This window comes from Trichechus manatus, unplaced genomic scaffold (assembly GCF_000243295.1).
Source record: "Trichechus manatus latirostris isolate Lorelei unplaced genomic scaffold, TriManLat1.0 scaffold00184, whole genome shotgun sequence".
NCBI lineage: Eukaryota > Metazoa > Chordata > Mammalia > Sirenia > Trichechidae > Trichechus > Trichechus manatus.
The window spans coordinates 1296926-1311374 of NW_004444120.1; the positions used below are offsets into that span (position 1 = coordinate 1296926).

At 41.0% G+C, this 14449-nt stretch overlaps 1 protein-coding gene across 1 annotated transcript in view; it reads right to left on the minus strand.

Moving 5' to 3' along the window:
* DUSP16 (dual specificity phosphatase 16) overlaps positions 1–14449 on the minus strand; it is a 94719-nt gene that overhangs the window by 30973 nt on the left and 49297 nt on the right. The window contains exon 3 of the mRNA XM_004387322.2: positions 11911–12049. Within this exon, the coding sequence (XP_004387379.1) occupies positions 11911–12049 (139 nt within the window). The remainder of the gene's footprint in view (positions 1–11910; positions 12050–14449) is intronic.

A 14449-nucleotide genomic window follows, 5' to 3' on the forward strand; every position in this document is an offset into this window, starting at 1 on the left:
AGGCCTTTCTTCCTAGTCCGTCTTCGTCTGGTAGCTCCACTGAAACCTGTTCAGCATCATAGCAACACACAGGACACCACTGACAGACAGGTGGTAGCTGTGCATGAGGTGCCCTGGCCAGGAATCGAACTCAGGTCTCTCTCATGGAAGGCCAGAATTCTACCACTGAATCACCAATGCCGCACATAGTTTTTTTTTTTCCCTCCCAAAGTTCTTAGTCAGACATTTAACACCCTTCACAATCCAGTCCTAACCTACTGTCTGGCCTGATGTCCCCCACCACCCTACCTGTACCCAAGCAAACTGGTCTTCTTATTGTTTTCCTAACACACCTTGTACTTTCCCATCTCTGGACCTTTGCTACTTGAGTCTTTCCAATCCACTTTATATTTCCTTCCAAACCACAGGCAAGCACAAGTCACACTTCTTCTACAGCGTATTCCAAGAATTTTTGACCATGACCAACAAAATACATTTTACATCAAAACCCTCTGAACACCTATACACACTCACCACTGAAATAGAAGTTTCACATTACACTCTTTCCTTGCTATGGGACATGCTCTCTGGCAGATTCAGTTCTATTCTGCTACATTTAAAAAAAAAAAATCTTCCCTGACCAGTATACCTAAATGCAGTCTTACCATCTTAGAACTTCTATAAAACACCAATCCTTCGGCAGTAAGCATCTACCATCGCCCTGGTAACTGTGAATTATCTTTGCGTGCATGTGCTGTGGCTGGTCTTACTTCTCCAGCTATAACACACCGTGAACTGCTTGTGGATAAGAATTATGTCTTTTATTCCTTTGTAAACCCTCTCAGCATTTAGCACAGTGCCTGGCACATAATTAGAATTCAATAAATGTTTATTAAATCCTTCTTTGTTACAATGAAGAGTGTTGATGGACATAAGTCTTGTATATTTTTAGAGTTCAGAAGGATTTCCTGAATCCATGCAAAGCCAAAAGCTATGTTGGTATGGGTGGGGGCACAGGCCTGCTTCCTATTCCTAGACCACAATGCCCCAGAAGATTTTCAGGGTGAGAGGGGAGGCACAGGGCAAGAAAACATTCTCTTGCTATTAAAAGAAGAAAGGTAGAATTGGCAAATGCCGCCTGGTCATCCAAGAGCAACATTAAATCTTCACTGTGCTTCTGCCATATCCAGGGGACTTTACATGAGAGAAAGAGAAAACAATTTCCCTGATACCCATACATGGTCTGGAGAGTCCAGTAATACCTCCATGGCTCAGGGAATCAGGGGCACATCCCTTAGGAAACCAATTAGACACCAACTATATTCTACCCCAAATGACGATGACAGCTGGATGTGTCTACAGTGATCATCTAAGCGCACAATGAAGTGAGATTATCAATCGGTGGTAACTCTGAGTCAGCAAGAAAAAGAAATCCTAGTCTGGTTTCTGGAGAATGACTACTAAGACTCAGGTTTGACTCATTTGCAAACTGCCCATGAATCATCACACAGCTCATTTCTCAGGCCTTTCTAAGTGAAGCTCAAAGCGTTCTACTCTGTCTGGTAGCTGGCTCTCCCACAAGACCATGTGTGTATCCCACTCTATCAACAGTCCTCCTCTTTGGCCAAGAAGACTTCATGGAGCAGTGAGGAAAAAAGACATACCTGTTCAGGTAACCATACAACACTAGAGAACACTGGAATTCACACGTTCGTTCAAAAAAAGCATTGAATGAGCACCTACCGTGAGCTGGATATAGTGCCAGGTAATGGGGACACATGGCGGTAAGACAGAAGCCCTGACTGCGTGGAACTGACGTTTTAGTGGGACAAACTTTAACCAAATAACTAGACAAATAATTAACTAATTGCGGTAGACGGTCAAGAAAAGGAGGCTGCTATGCAAGTGTGTACAACAGAGAAAACCAACTTTGCCCGGTAGCTAGCGAAGGCTTAACAACTACACTGAAACCAGCAGGAGATACGCAGGTGAGTAGGGAAGTATAGGGGACCCCAAGGCAGAGGACAAAGTCCCTCTGAGAGGCCAAGAGAGCATGACACTGTACATTTAGGGGAACTGAAATAAGGCTGGAGGAGCTGAAACAAAAAACTGAGGACTTAAAATGACACTGGATAAAGTGAGAGAGGTGGGCAGGAGCCAACCACTGCAGTGCCTTGTGAGTCAGTTAACGAGTTTGGAATTTATCCTAAGGGCATTGACGCATTTTAAACTAGGGAGTGATATAATCTGGATTACATTAAAAATACAACTGTGGCTACAGTATGAGCAATGAACTGGAGGGTAGCAAGAGGGAGGCTCTGAGACCAGTTAAGGGGTTGGTGGAGCCATCTGAGGGAGAGAGGATACTGCTTGCTTTAGATGGTAGCAGAAGAGAAGAGCAGACAAATCTGAGGTCAGGAGAAAGACCTGGTAATTCCAGGGATGAGGGGTTGGTGGAGCCATCTGAGGGAGAGAGCATACTGCTTGCTTTAGTTGGTAGCAGAAGAGGAGAAAAGCAGACAAATCTGAGAGGTCAGGAGAAAGACCTGGTAATCCAGGGATGATGGCATTGTAGCCACATCTCCAGGGCTCACAATACCCACCACAGTCAAGTACAAATTCGTCTTTCTGGTTTGAAGGACTTGCATAATTTGATCTCATTCCCTCTCAACTCCCATTTCCCATTCCTAATTCCCTTCATTCACAAAAAAATCCACTCCAGTCTCCTCACTGCCCCCAAAATCTATGTTCATTCTTGGCATTTTTATTCATGTTTCTTCCCTGCAGTTAGAATGCCAAGGACCCTCCCTGCCCAAATGTTACTTACCCTTCAAGGTTTCCTTAAAATTCCACTTCTGTAATCAAGTCTTCTCCAACTTGTGCAGACTATACTGAATCACCCCTTATCACTCTGTCACACAGTTCAGCACATATCATATGCTTCTCTTTGTTTCATCCACTGCAGGCATATAACCTCAAATTAAGGTTCTCTAAGGCAGGGCCAAGCCTTTTACTTTTCTGGTACCCCCTGCACCCAGAGCCCAGCCCAGAGCCCAGCCACAGAAGTGCCCATTACATACAGAGAGGCTGACTGAAAAAGCTGAAGAAGTCACCTGGAGCTGGCATTTCTCCAGAGCATATGGATGACACGACCGGGGTAAGAGAAGACTGATATCCCCGCTGTCATCTAGGGTACTTCTGTTTGGCTTGTAGGGACCGTCAGGATGAAGAACTGAGGAACTAGCTTTAGTCAGGTCAGGTTTTCAAAAAGACACAGCCTCAGGCATTGTATCTTAGCCACTGAGAGCTGGGAAGTGACATAAACTGGCTTATCATACTGGGATGCAGCAACTGGAGAAAAGATGAGTGAATTTGGATAACCTCATACCAACTGAGGCTCAGAAGCCGAGCCAGCAAATACATGGCAAACAGTGGGCAAAACAGCACCTATTTTTAGTTTGTTTTCAGTGACTGTAGCTTTTTAGACACAAAAACAGCCAACGAAGCCTGTCATGGATTGAATTATGTCCCCCAAAAAATGTGTGTATCAATTTGGCTAGGCCAGGATTCCCAGTATTGTGCGGTTGTCCTCCATTTTGTGATTGTAATTTTATGTTAAAGAGGATTAGGGTGGGATTGTAATACCCTTACTAAGGTCACATCCCTGATCCAATGTAAAGGGAGTTTCCCTAAGGTGTGGCCTGCACCACCTTTTATCTTACAAGAGATAAAAGGAAAGGGAAGCAAGCAGAGAGTTGGGGACCTCGAACCACCAAGAAAGCAGTGCTGGGAGCGGAGTACATCCTTTGGACCTGAGGTTCCTATGCTGAGATGCTCCCAGACCTAGGGGAAGACTGATGACAATAACTTCTTCCAGAGCCAACGCAGAGAGAAAGCCTTCCCCTTGAGCCGGCGTCCTGAATTTGGACTTGTAGCCTACTGGACTGTGAAAGAATAAACTTCTCTTTGTTAAAGCATCCACTTGTGGTATTTCTGTTATAGCAGCACTAGATAACTGAGACAGTGCCTGAGTAACTGTAGTACTTTTACTGAAATCCAATAGTTTTCATCTCTTTTACCAAATACTACAGGATTTTTAATGGAGTGATTGAAGATTTCCTTTCTCTAGACAAAAGAAAGAAGAAATGCAAAACTGGATTTTTAATAGAACTGATAACAACAATATTACAGGCAGCAAAAACTGCAACCAGGAAGATCAAGGTTCTACTATATTTCCATTAGGAAGGACAATAATTGAGTCCATTAAGCCAAAGCCATGTATTTATTACACAGAACTATTGGCTAAATCTAGAAAATGTGTAAAGAGTTGAGTACATTTTTATTCATTCATAGCTTTAACTACCCTAGCAAATCTAACTCATAGCAAACATTAATCTAAGACCTTAGCTGAGCTCAGAGACTAAATGTTTACAAAAACACGTTGCCGTCGAGTCGATTCCGATTCTTAGCTACCCGATAGGACAGAGCAGAACTGCCCCATACGCTTTCCAAGAAGCAGCTGGTGAATTCGAACTGCCTACCTTTTGGTTAGCAGCAGAGCTCTTAACCACTGCGCCACCTGGGCTCCAGTGTTTATAAAAGCCCTTAGCAAAGCACCTAGAACATAGTATGTGCTTAATAAATGCTGCCTTTTATCATTATCCAGGGGTATACTTCAGCATAGAACAAAGTAGTAAGACTTTTTACATGATGATCCCCCCATCCCAGAAGAAATAATTTAATGCTTTTAATTTTTTATATACAGTATATTTTTATAAAGGATCCCTGATGGTGCAGTGGTTAAGCACTCAGCTGCTAACCAAAAGGTTGGCGGTTTAACAGATGTGGCAGTTCGCTTCCGTCGATCTGCAGCCTTGGAAACCCTCTGGGTAGCTCCATGTGGTCGATGAGTTGGAGTTGACTGTACGGCTGCAGGTTTATATCTTTGTAGGCTGCTTCATTCCAAAAAATATGAAGTAAGACCATGACTCTGATCGCCACGAAGACGCCGAGAAAGAGCTACCCAAAAAGAGCCTTTCCGAATACGCCTGATCGGAAATGAGTACCCTTGATTCTCAATCCAGACTCCTGATGAAATTCCAGAAGACTCTGGAATTACCTGCCCTGTGGGCCTTGGGCTAAGTGTTCCAGCTAAAACAGTAAGAACTTGGAAGAGTCACTCAACTGTTATTTCCTCATTTGTAAATGAAAGGGCTGAACTCTATGATTCACTTATGGTTCTTTGCTGTAGGGTTATCCTGTGCCTCATCACAGCACAGAAATGAGTGCTGCAGAATTAATCAACTACTGTAGATCCCTTCTGCTTTTACACAGAACTATAATAATGGGAATAAAGAAAAAAATAATAAAACCGTATTTTTCATCTGTTGGTTGATCTTTATTTGAACTAAATTAACCCATTTATTCTCTTTTCTGTACAGACATAAAAGTCCAAATTTAGCAATTTTTTACCTTATATTTATTTCCAATCTGGCACTCTTAGAAATATAACAGACAAGGGCAAGTAGAATGAAGTGATACACAGTGAATAAGTAAAGGCCGAGAAACAAGTTTATTTTTTAAAGACAACTAGTTTTCTGAAGGTTAACAAGACCAAAAAAGTTGATCAATAAGTCAATGTTAGCAACTAGCTATCTTGTTTTCTAACTCATATTGATAATAGCCCAACCAAACCAAACCCATTACTATCGAGTTGGTTCCAACTCATAGCGATCCTATAGAACAGAGTGGAACTGCCCCGTAGGGTTTCCAAGGCTGTAATCTTTATGGAAGCAGACTGGCCACATCTTTCTCCTGTGGAGTGGCTGGTAGGTTCAGATCATCAACCTTTCGGTTAGCTGCTGAGCACTTAACCACTGACCAGGGCTCCTCAGAATGATAATAAATAGTTAAAAAAAAAAAGACCATTGGTATAGAGATTCCACATACATTATCCAGTATGAGCCTTACAATTGGGCAAGAGTTACTATCCTTTTTTAAGAGCTGAAGAAAACTAAGATAACTCAGGTTAAATGACTTATACAGTCACCGAGACAGTGAGTAAGAGAGACAAAAAACATGGCTACAGTTTTGGCCCCTAGGCCATTGTTCTTTCCAGCTTAACCGGATGACTGCCTCAGTGCAGACACAGACCAACTAAGGAATGGGTGCTGGGGATGGCACCGACTCAACCAGATGCCCCTGAAAGCGCCGAAGGACGTGGATCCTACGCTAAGATAGCATTCTTTAACACTTGAACCTAGCTAGTTTTACCCCTGCTCTCTTTTCTGGTGGTGCAGTGGTTAGGCCTTGGCTGCTAACCAAAAGGTTGGTGGTTTGCACCCACCCAGTGGCTCCGCGGGAGAAAGACCTGGCCATCTGCTTCCATAAAGATTATAGCCAAGAAAACCCTATGGGGCAGTCTTACTCGGACACATGGGGTCGCTAGGAGTCGAAAATTGACTCAATAGCGCCTAACAACAACAGCTCTTTTCTAATCCTTTTCTTTTTTCCCTGTTTCTTTTCTTCTGCCAATACATCAAGTTTACAGTAGCATCCAACGGTATTACCAAACCCTAAAAAGAGTTGTAATTTTGGGCTCTCCCAATCCCCTACTCTCCCCTACCATTCAATCTTAAATTTTACTTCTGTAGGGGGAACAGCAGGGGCAAGGCCTAGCCATGGTATAGAGCAGGGCTGCTGCCTCCCTCTTGCTCTATCTTCTCCTGTAATTTCTACACCAGATAATCTATTTATTGTTCATTCCCAGTCTACATCTGTGACTTTCTACTGGAAATTCAAAATACAGTTTATTCTCTGTTAATATTTTTCTATAATTTTAATTCTCTTTATCTGTTTAAAACAATGACACAAACTTCTCTGAAAAAAATTCAATACGGTTAGATTCTGTTCAAATGACTAGCAATCCACACTTTTTTTTCCAGCGAAATAGGAATTACATCATTTCTCTCTTACAAAAGCCCATCCTAAATCACTGTTCTCAATCCACGCAGATTCAAGGATTTGTATCTTCCTATGAGTAGAGCTGGGTTTCTAGAGCTGTCAGCTTTTCTTTATCAAAGCTCTGTATTTAAGGACCACACCAAATTAGCATTGTTTAATCGAAGCAGTATTTTTATTAGTTTTTAGTATCATGTTTAAATATATTCAAATGGATGAAAACATTTTGATATTAGATACTTTTCCAACCGTAGCTATCTTTGCTGTATCTGCACAAATAAACTTTGCAAAGCACTTATTTTAACACAATCCCAAATTTTTTTTACGCTTTCAGGTTATCTCTGTTTAATACAATTCAATTATATTCTAAACTAATAAAATAAATCATATGAAATATAAATGATACAAAACCTACATGTAAACTAATCTATAAAAATATCAAGTATTTATTGAAAACTTAAGAAGTGGTAGGCCTTGTGGAGAACACAAAGATGAACAAGACACAGTCCTCAGCCTTGATGAAGAGAATCCAATAGGGGAGTCAAGGCCAACACATAAAAAAGACAAGTAATATGAGGTTTAAATAAGATTTTAAGATCGTAATGAAAGACTTGTGACAGGATAGTAGATGACTATCAAAGTAATTATTTTCTTAAGAATACTGACTGGGCTTAGAGAAAGGGAAGGTTGGCCAGGCAGGGATCAAGGTCCCTGGCAAGTCAGCCCCCAAATATGGCCAGAACAGCAGAGTTCATTGCAGGATCAGGCCAGAAGTTTCAGGATCAGAAGGCTGGGAATCAGGTCTCACTGATCATTGGATGTCAAAGTAAAGAAAAAGAACTCTTTTCATTTGGTAGAAGCTGAAGTTTACTGGGCTAGCCCCATTCCAAAGCAGGACTGTTCCATATTAAAGAAGTACGTCCACAGCATTCTAATATGTTCTTGTTGTTAGGTGCTAGCGAGTTGGTTCCGACTCACAGCAACCCTACATACAACAGAATGAAACACTGCCCAGTCCTCACAATCGTTGCTATGTTTGAACCCACTGCTGCAGCCACTGTGTCGATCCATCTCATTGAGGGGTCTTCCTCTTTTTCGCTGACTCTCTACTTTACCAAGCATGATGTCCTTCTCCAGGGACTTCTCCCTCCTGATAACATGTCCAAAGTACATGAGATGAAGTCTGGCCATCCTCCCTTCTAAGGAGAATTCTGGCTGTACTTCTTCCAAGACAGATTTGTTTTTTCTTCCAGCAGTCCACGTATACTCAATAGCCTTCACCAACACCATAATTCAATGGCATCAATTCTTCTTCACTCTTCTTTATTCATAGTCCAGCTTTTGCATACATATGAGGTGAATGAAAACACCATGGCTTGGGTCAGGCAAACCTTAGTCCTCAAAGTGACACCTATGCTTTTTAACACTTTAAAGAGATCTTTTGCAGCAGATTTGTACAATGTAATAAGTCAGTTGATTTCTTGACTGTTGCTTCCATGGGCATTGATTGCAGATCCAAGTAAAATGAAATCCTTGACAACTTCAATCTTTTCTCCATTTATCATGATGTTACTTATTGGTCCAGTTATGAGGATTTTTATTTTCTTTATGTTGAGATGTAATCCGTACTGATGGTGTAGTCTTTGATCTTCATCAGTAAGTGCTTCAAGTTCTCTTTGCTTTCAGCAAGCAAGGTGTGTCATCTGCATATCGAAGATTGTTAATGAGTCTTCCTCCAATTCTGATGCGGTGTTCTTCTTCATACAGTCCAGCTTCTTGGGTAATTTGCTCATCACACAGATAGAATATGTATGGTGAAAGGATACAACCCTGATGCACACCTTTCCCGTTTTTAAACCGTGCAGTATCCCCTTGTTCTGTTTGAACAACTGCCTCTTGATCTATGTACAAGTTCCTCATGAGCACAATTAAGTGTTCTGGAATTCTCATTCTTCGCAGTGTTATCCATAATTTGTTATGATCCACAAAGTCAAATGCCTTTGCATTCCAGTATAGCTTCCTCCAAATCCTATCCTCTTCCTTGAGTAATCCTTCTTTTTTATGGCCTTGTAACTAGGTTCTCCACATAAGTCTGGGTCTCTCTTGCGAGAAGAAAATACTTATTAGGAAGCAGCTATTGGCTTCTGGGGAGGGGTCCTCTTGTTTCCCTTCTTCAACATTATTCTCCTCAGGGAGAATGTGAGTGGAATCTGGGCCACAGTTCTTCATTTCCATATCTAATGACCCTAAAACTATCTCACATATCTGATGCTTTCTCCCTGAATAAATGTCAGGGTAGCTGAAAGAACTAGAATGAAGGAGAAATTACTCCAAGAAACCACATTATTGTCTTTCTAGTACCATATCTGCACATCGCAACATCCCAATGAGGCTGACAAACATCTCTAACTGCTGAAAGCAACAGGGGCAGTCTGTACTGGAAATAGTCTCCAACGACCTTGTAATTTTCTGTAGCACCTGTGAGAAGCTACTGTGCTTTTCCACGGTCAGTTATTTCCCTGCAAGCAATATATTCAAGAAACATTTGTCAAAATATCCTTCTATCCCACATCCTGGCACGTCCTCTGAGCAGCTGGACCTTGGCAAAGAAGCAGACTACCAACAACTTACCTTCCCCAGCACTTACCCCAACTTTCTGCCTTCTCTGAGGAACAGACTCACTGACCAACAGAAGTTCCAACTGGTCAGAGGCTTACAGATGGTGGAGGAGGTTTTCAGCCAGGCAGAACTCTCTTAGATCTCAGAAAGAGCTCTGGCTGCTCAGAAACTCCCAAACAAGTCAATCTAGACCCCAAAGCCAGTGCCTAAGCTAAAAAAAATACAGGATTCTGATGATGTGGATGGGGATATGGTGCCATCCATACATTTAACGAGGCTCATGGTGCTGCCCCAGTGGACTTTCATTTACGCCCCGGAAACATTTCCTCTGAAGTGTGGATGTTAGGGTATTCTGGTTTGGTGCATCATACCACATATCCCTAGGGGTTGATCCAGCTGATCAGACTAAGTTTGAGTCCTTTTTGTCCTTACTGCCCAATGATTACCCCCCTCCCAAAGCTACACGTGATTGATACAAACTTTCCCATGGAGCAAAACAGTGCTCTCTTGTGAAGGACATGTGTTATTGTTGTTGCTGTTTGCTGTTGAGTTGATTCCCACTCATGGTGACCCTATAAGACACAGGAGAACTGCCCCGTAGGGTTTCCTAGGCTATAATCTCTATGGAAGCAGACTGCCAGGTTTTTTCTCCTGTGGAGTCGTTGGTGGGTTCAAACCGTTGACCTTTCGGTTAGCAGCTGCGTGCTTAACTATTGCACCACCAGTAGTTAACACATCTCTGCCAGAAACTCGAAATGAATTCATTCCTCCAAGAGGATTCCTGCTTCCCTAAGCTGCCAAGTCAGAGCCCCTACTGGGAAAAAATGTCTCAGGTAAGAGCGGGGTAGATAATCACTTTGTTAGGAAGCACATTTTGGTGTACTTTTTTCAGGAGAACACTGATCTCATTAATCGGATTCCAAGGTAAACTCCCTCACAGTGGTTACAATAAGCATGAAGTGAGCTCCTAAACTTCGCCACTTGGGTTAGCGGAGCTCTAACAACAACGGGTGTTATATTTAGGGCGTTTACACTCTCAGTAAAAGAATGTGCCTTCATAATTCAGTATCAGAGAGACAGAACCTGTTGCTATAATTCTCAGTTATGGAACTCTAAAAACTACATTCCACGATGAGCAGTCTTCTCTTAAGGACACTGATGGAGAGATCACACAGAAACAGAGCTGTGGCTACAGATGACGTCAAAGAGGCTAGAGACTATTGTCGTTCTTAGAGAACGGAAATGAAAGCTGATGAGACAACAGGAGATGTGCAGATCTTATCTAAGCTTGCAGTTTACGGTGTTAACATACCAACGTAGGACTAATTCTAGTCTCTTACACATGAAACGCTCCCACTTCTCACAATCAACTGCCAAAAACATCTTGTCCACTGCACCATCCTTGAAACAAATTACTGAAGGTGTGAAAATGACAATCCCCATAAATGGTTTGTTTTTCTTAGGATTGCATTTTGAAAAGCACTCTTGTCCATCACTCAGCAGAAGCTGCCTCACACAGCAGCTTTGTGTTAAAGGTTACTCTGCATTGTCAAACTGTATTCCCTGCTCTGTGAGCCAGTGTGAGTAAAACAGCTTTAATAACACCTGCAAACCAGGGAGCAGCAAAGGACAAAAACTCTGCTCTGGAATTCCATGAGATGGAACTCCCACAACGCCACCCCCAAGAGTAAATATAAAATATTTAGTCCTTCCCATGGACTTTATAAAATAATTTAGTTGCTTAACATCTGCAAGTTGAGAAGTTAATTTTTTTATTGTAAAAATAAAAATACTCAAGTGTGTAAGTTTTTAAATAGTCCCCCTAATTATTTAGGAGAAATATATTCTACATATTCTCTGTCTTTATCGTTCATAATGTCCTAGAATGGTGACCTATCTCTGGAGTCCACTTTAATGATAAATGTTTAATAAGAGTTTTGACACTGGTCTGGTTCTTGCTACAGAGAGTGGCAATCGACAGCAGGAGCTGAAACGTAGGTCATTTATTAGTGTCCTTGGATCAGAGGTGAATGGCAAAGACCCAGACAGAAGCAGATGGCCTTGAGCTATCTATATGGGGACTGTGGTACCTCTAGCTAATAAATACGGTAACTAAGTGAACAGACATTTGACCTAAGTCAAAAATATACTGAAGAATGTGGGAGAATGACAGTATTCAAGTTAAATAGAACAGTTATGTCAATCAAAAACGACAGAACAAATCATTTTACACAATAAACACAGATTAGTGATGATCTATTATACTCAGAGTTCATTGTGAAGTACTCCTTACTCATACATCATACAGCTCAGTGAGATTCCGAGTCCTTTGAATTCTACCACAAACCTTACCTGCAAGCAGGTGAACAGAGTTGAAGCTCTTCTCCAGTTTACCCAGAAGTACAGAGAGAAAACAATCTGAAGATAGAGAGGCAACATCTTGGGAGCTTTGATCGTAAACTACAACTTTCTGGCTGCAATCGAGGTCGACCTGAAATGCAAACGTGAGGCTGTTAGGAAGAAAAGCAGTGAGAAGAATAATCCCATAAACTACTAGTTGAGTCGGATTACTCATTCACTGATGTTGAAGCAAATAACTGTTTCTTGTTGTCAGTTAAAAATTTGGGTAAGAATGAGATGAGGTCAACTTATTAAATAAACCTAGTACACAAATATTTAGATACTTGTAAAAATCAACTTTTAGGAAAGAAAATAATCACATGATCATCTCATTTGACGCAGAAAAGGCATTCGACAAGGTCCAACACTCATTCCTGATAAAAGCTCTCAGTAAATTAGGTACAGGAGGGAAATCGCTCAACATAATAAAGGGCACTATGCAAAACCAACGGCCAACATCATTCTTAATGGAGAGAGGCTGAAAACATTCACCCTGAGAACAGGAACAAGACAAGCATGCCTTTTATCACCACTCGTAGCTAGACCAATAAGGCAAGAAAAAGAAATAAAGGGCATCCAAATTGGTAATAAAGAAGTTAAACTGTCCCTATTTGTGAATGATATGATACTATACAGAGGAAACGCAAAAGACTCCATAAGAAAACTACTGGAACTAATAGAAAGATTCAGCAGAGTAGCAGGATACAAGATAAACATACAAAAATCAGTCGGATTCATATACACCAATAAAGAGCATGATGAAAAGGAAATCAGGAAAACAATACCATTTATAATAGCCCCTAAAAAAATAAAAAACTTAGGAGTAAATCTAACCAGGGATGTAAAAGACCTATACAAAGAAAACTGCAAAACACTACTGCAAGAAACCAAAAGAGATCAACATAAATGGAAAAGCATACGATGCTCATGGATAGGTAGACTCAACATTGTGAAAATGACAATTCTATCCAAAGCAATCTACAAATACAATGCAATCTCGATCTAAATACCAACAACATTCTTTAAAGGGATGGAAACACTAATCATTAACTTTATATGGAAAGGGAAGTAGTGCCGGATAAGTAAAGCACTTTGAAGAAGAAGAATAAAGTAGGAGGACTTGCACTACCTGACCTCAAAACCTACTACATGGCTACGGTAGTCAAAACAGCCTGGTACTGGTACAACGACAGATACATTGACCAATGGAACAGAATTGAGAACCCAGATGTAAATCCATCCACCTACGGTCACCTGATCTTCAACAAGGACCCGAAGTCCATCAAATGGGGAACAGACAGTCTTTTCAACAAATGGTGCTGGCAAAATTGGATAACCATCTGCAAAAAAATGAAACAAGACCCATACCTCACACCATATACAAAAACTAATTCAAAATGGATCAAAGACCTAAATATAAAGACAAAAACTATAAAGTTCACAGAAGAAAAAATAGGATCAATGCTAGAGGCCCTAATACACGGCATTAACAGGATACAAACCATAACCAACAACACACAAACTCCAGAAGATAAGCTTGATAACTGGGATCTTCTAAAAATTAAACACTTATGCTCATCAAAAGACTTCACCAAAAGAGTAAAAAGAGAACCTACAGACTGGGCAAAAATTGTGGCCATTACAAATCAGACAAAGGTCTAATCTCTAAAATCTACAAGAAAATCCAACACCTCTGCAACAAAAAGACAAATAATCCAATTAAAAAACGGGCAAAGGAATTGAACAGACACTTCACCAAAGAAGACATTCGAGTGGCCAACAGACACAAAAGGAAATGCTTGCGATCACTGGCCATTAGAGAAATGCAAATCAAAACCACAATGAGATACCATCTCACCCTGGCATTTCTGGCACGAATCAAAAAAAAAACTGGAAATAACCAATGTTGGAGAGGCTGTGGGGACATTGGAACTCTTATACACTGCTGGTGGGCATGCAAAATGATACAACTGTTTTTGGAAAATGATATGGCACTTCCTTAGAAAGCTAGACATAGAAATACCATATGATCCAGCAATCCCACTCCTAGGAATGTATCCTAGAGAACTAAGAGCCATCACACGAATAGACATATGCACACCCATGTTCACTGCAGCATTGTTCACAATAGCAAAAAGATGGAAACAACCTAGATATCCATCAACAGATGAATGGATAAACAAACTCTGGTACATATACACAATGGAGTATTATGCAACGATAAAGAACAATGATGAATCTGTGAAACATCTCAGAACATGGATGAATCTGGAAGGCATTATGCTGAGTGAAATAAGTCAATCACAAAAGGATAAATACTGCATGAGACAACAACTGTAAAAACTGATGAAAAGGTTTACACACACAAAAAAACAATCTTTGATGGTTATGAGGGATGAGAGGGGTAGGGGTGGGGGACACTAAATAGACAATAGATAAGTGGTACCTTTGGTGAAGGGTAAGACAGTACACAATACTAGGGAAGCCAGCA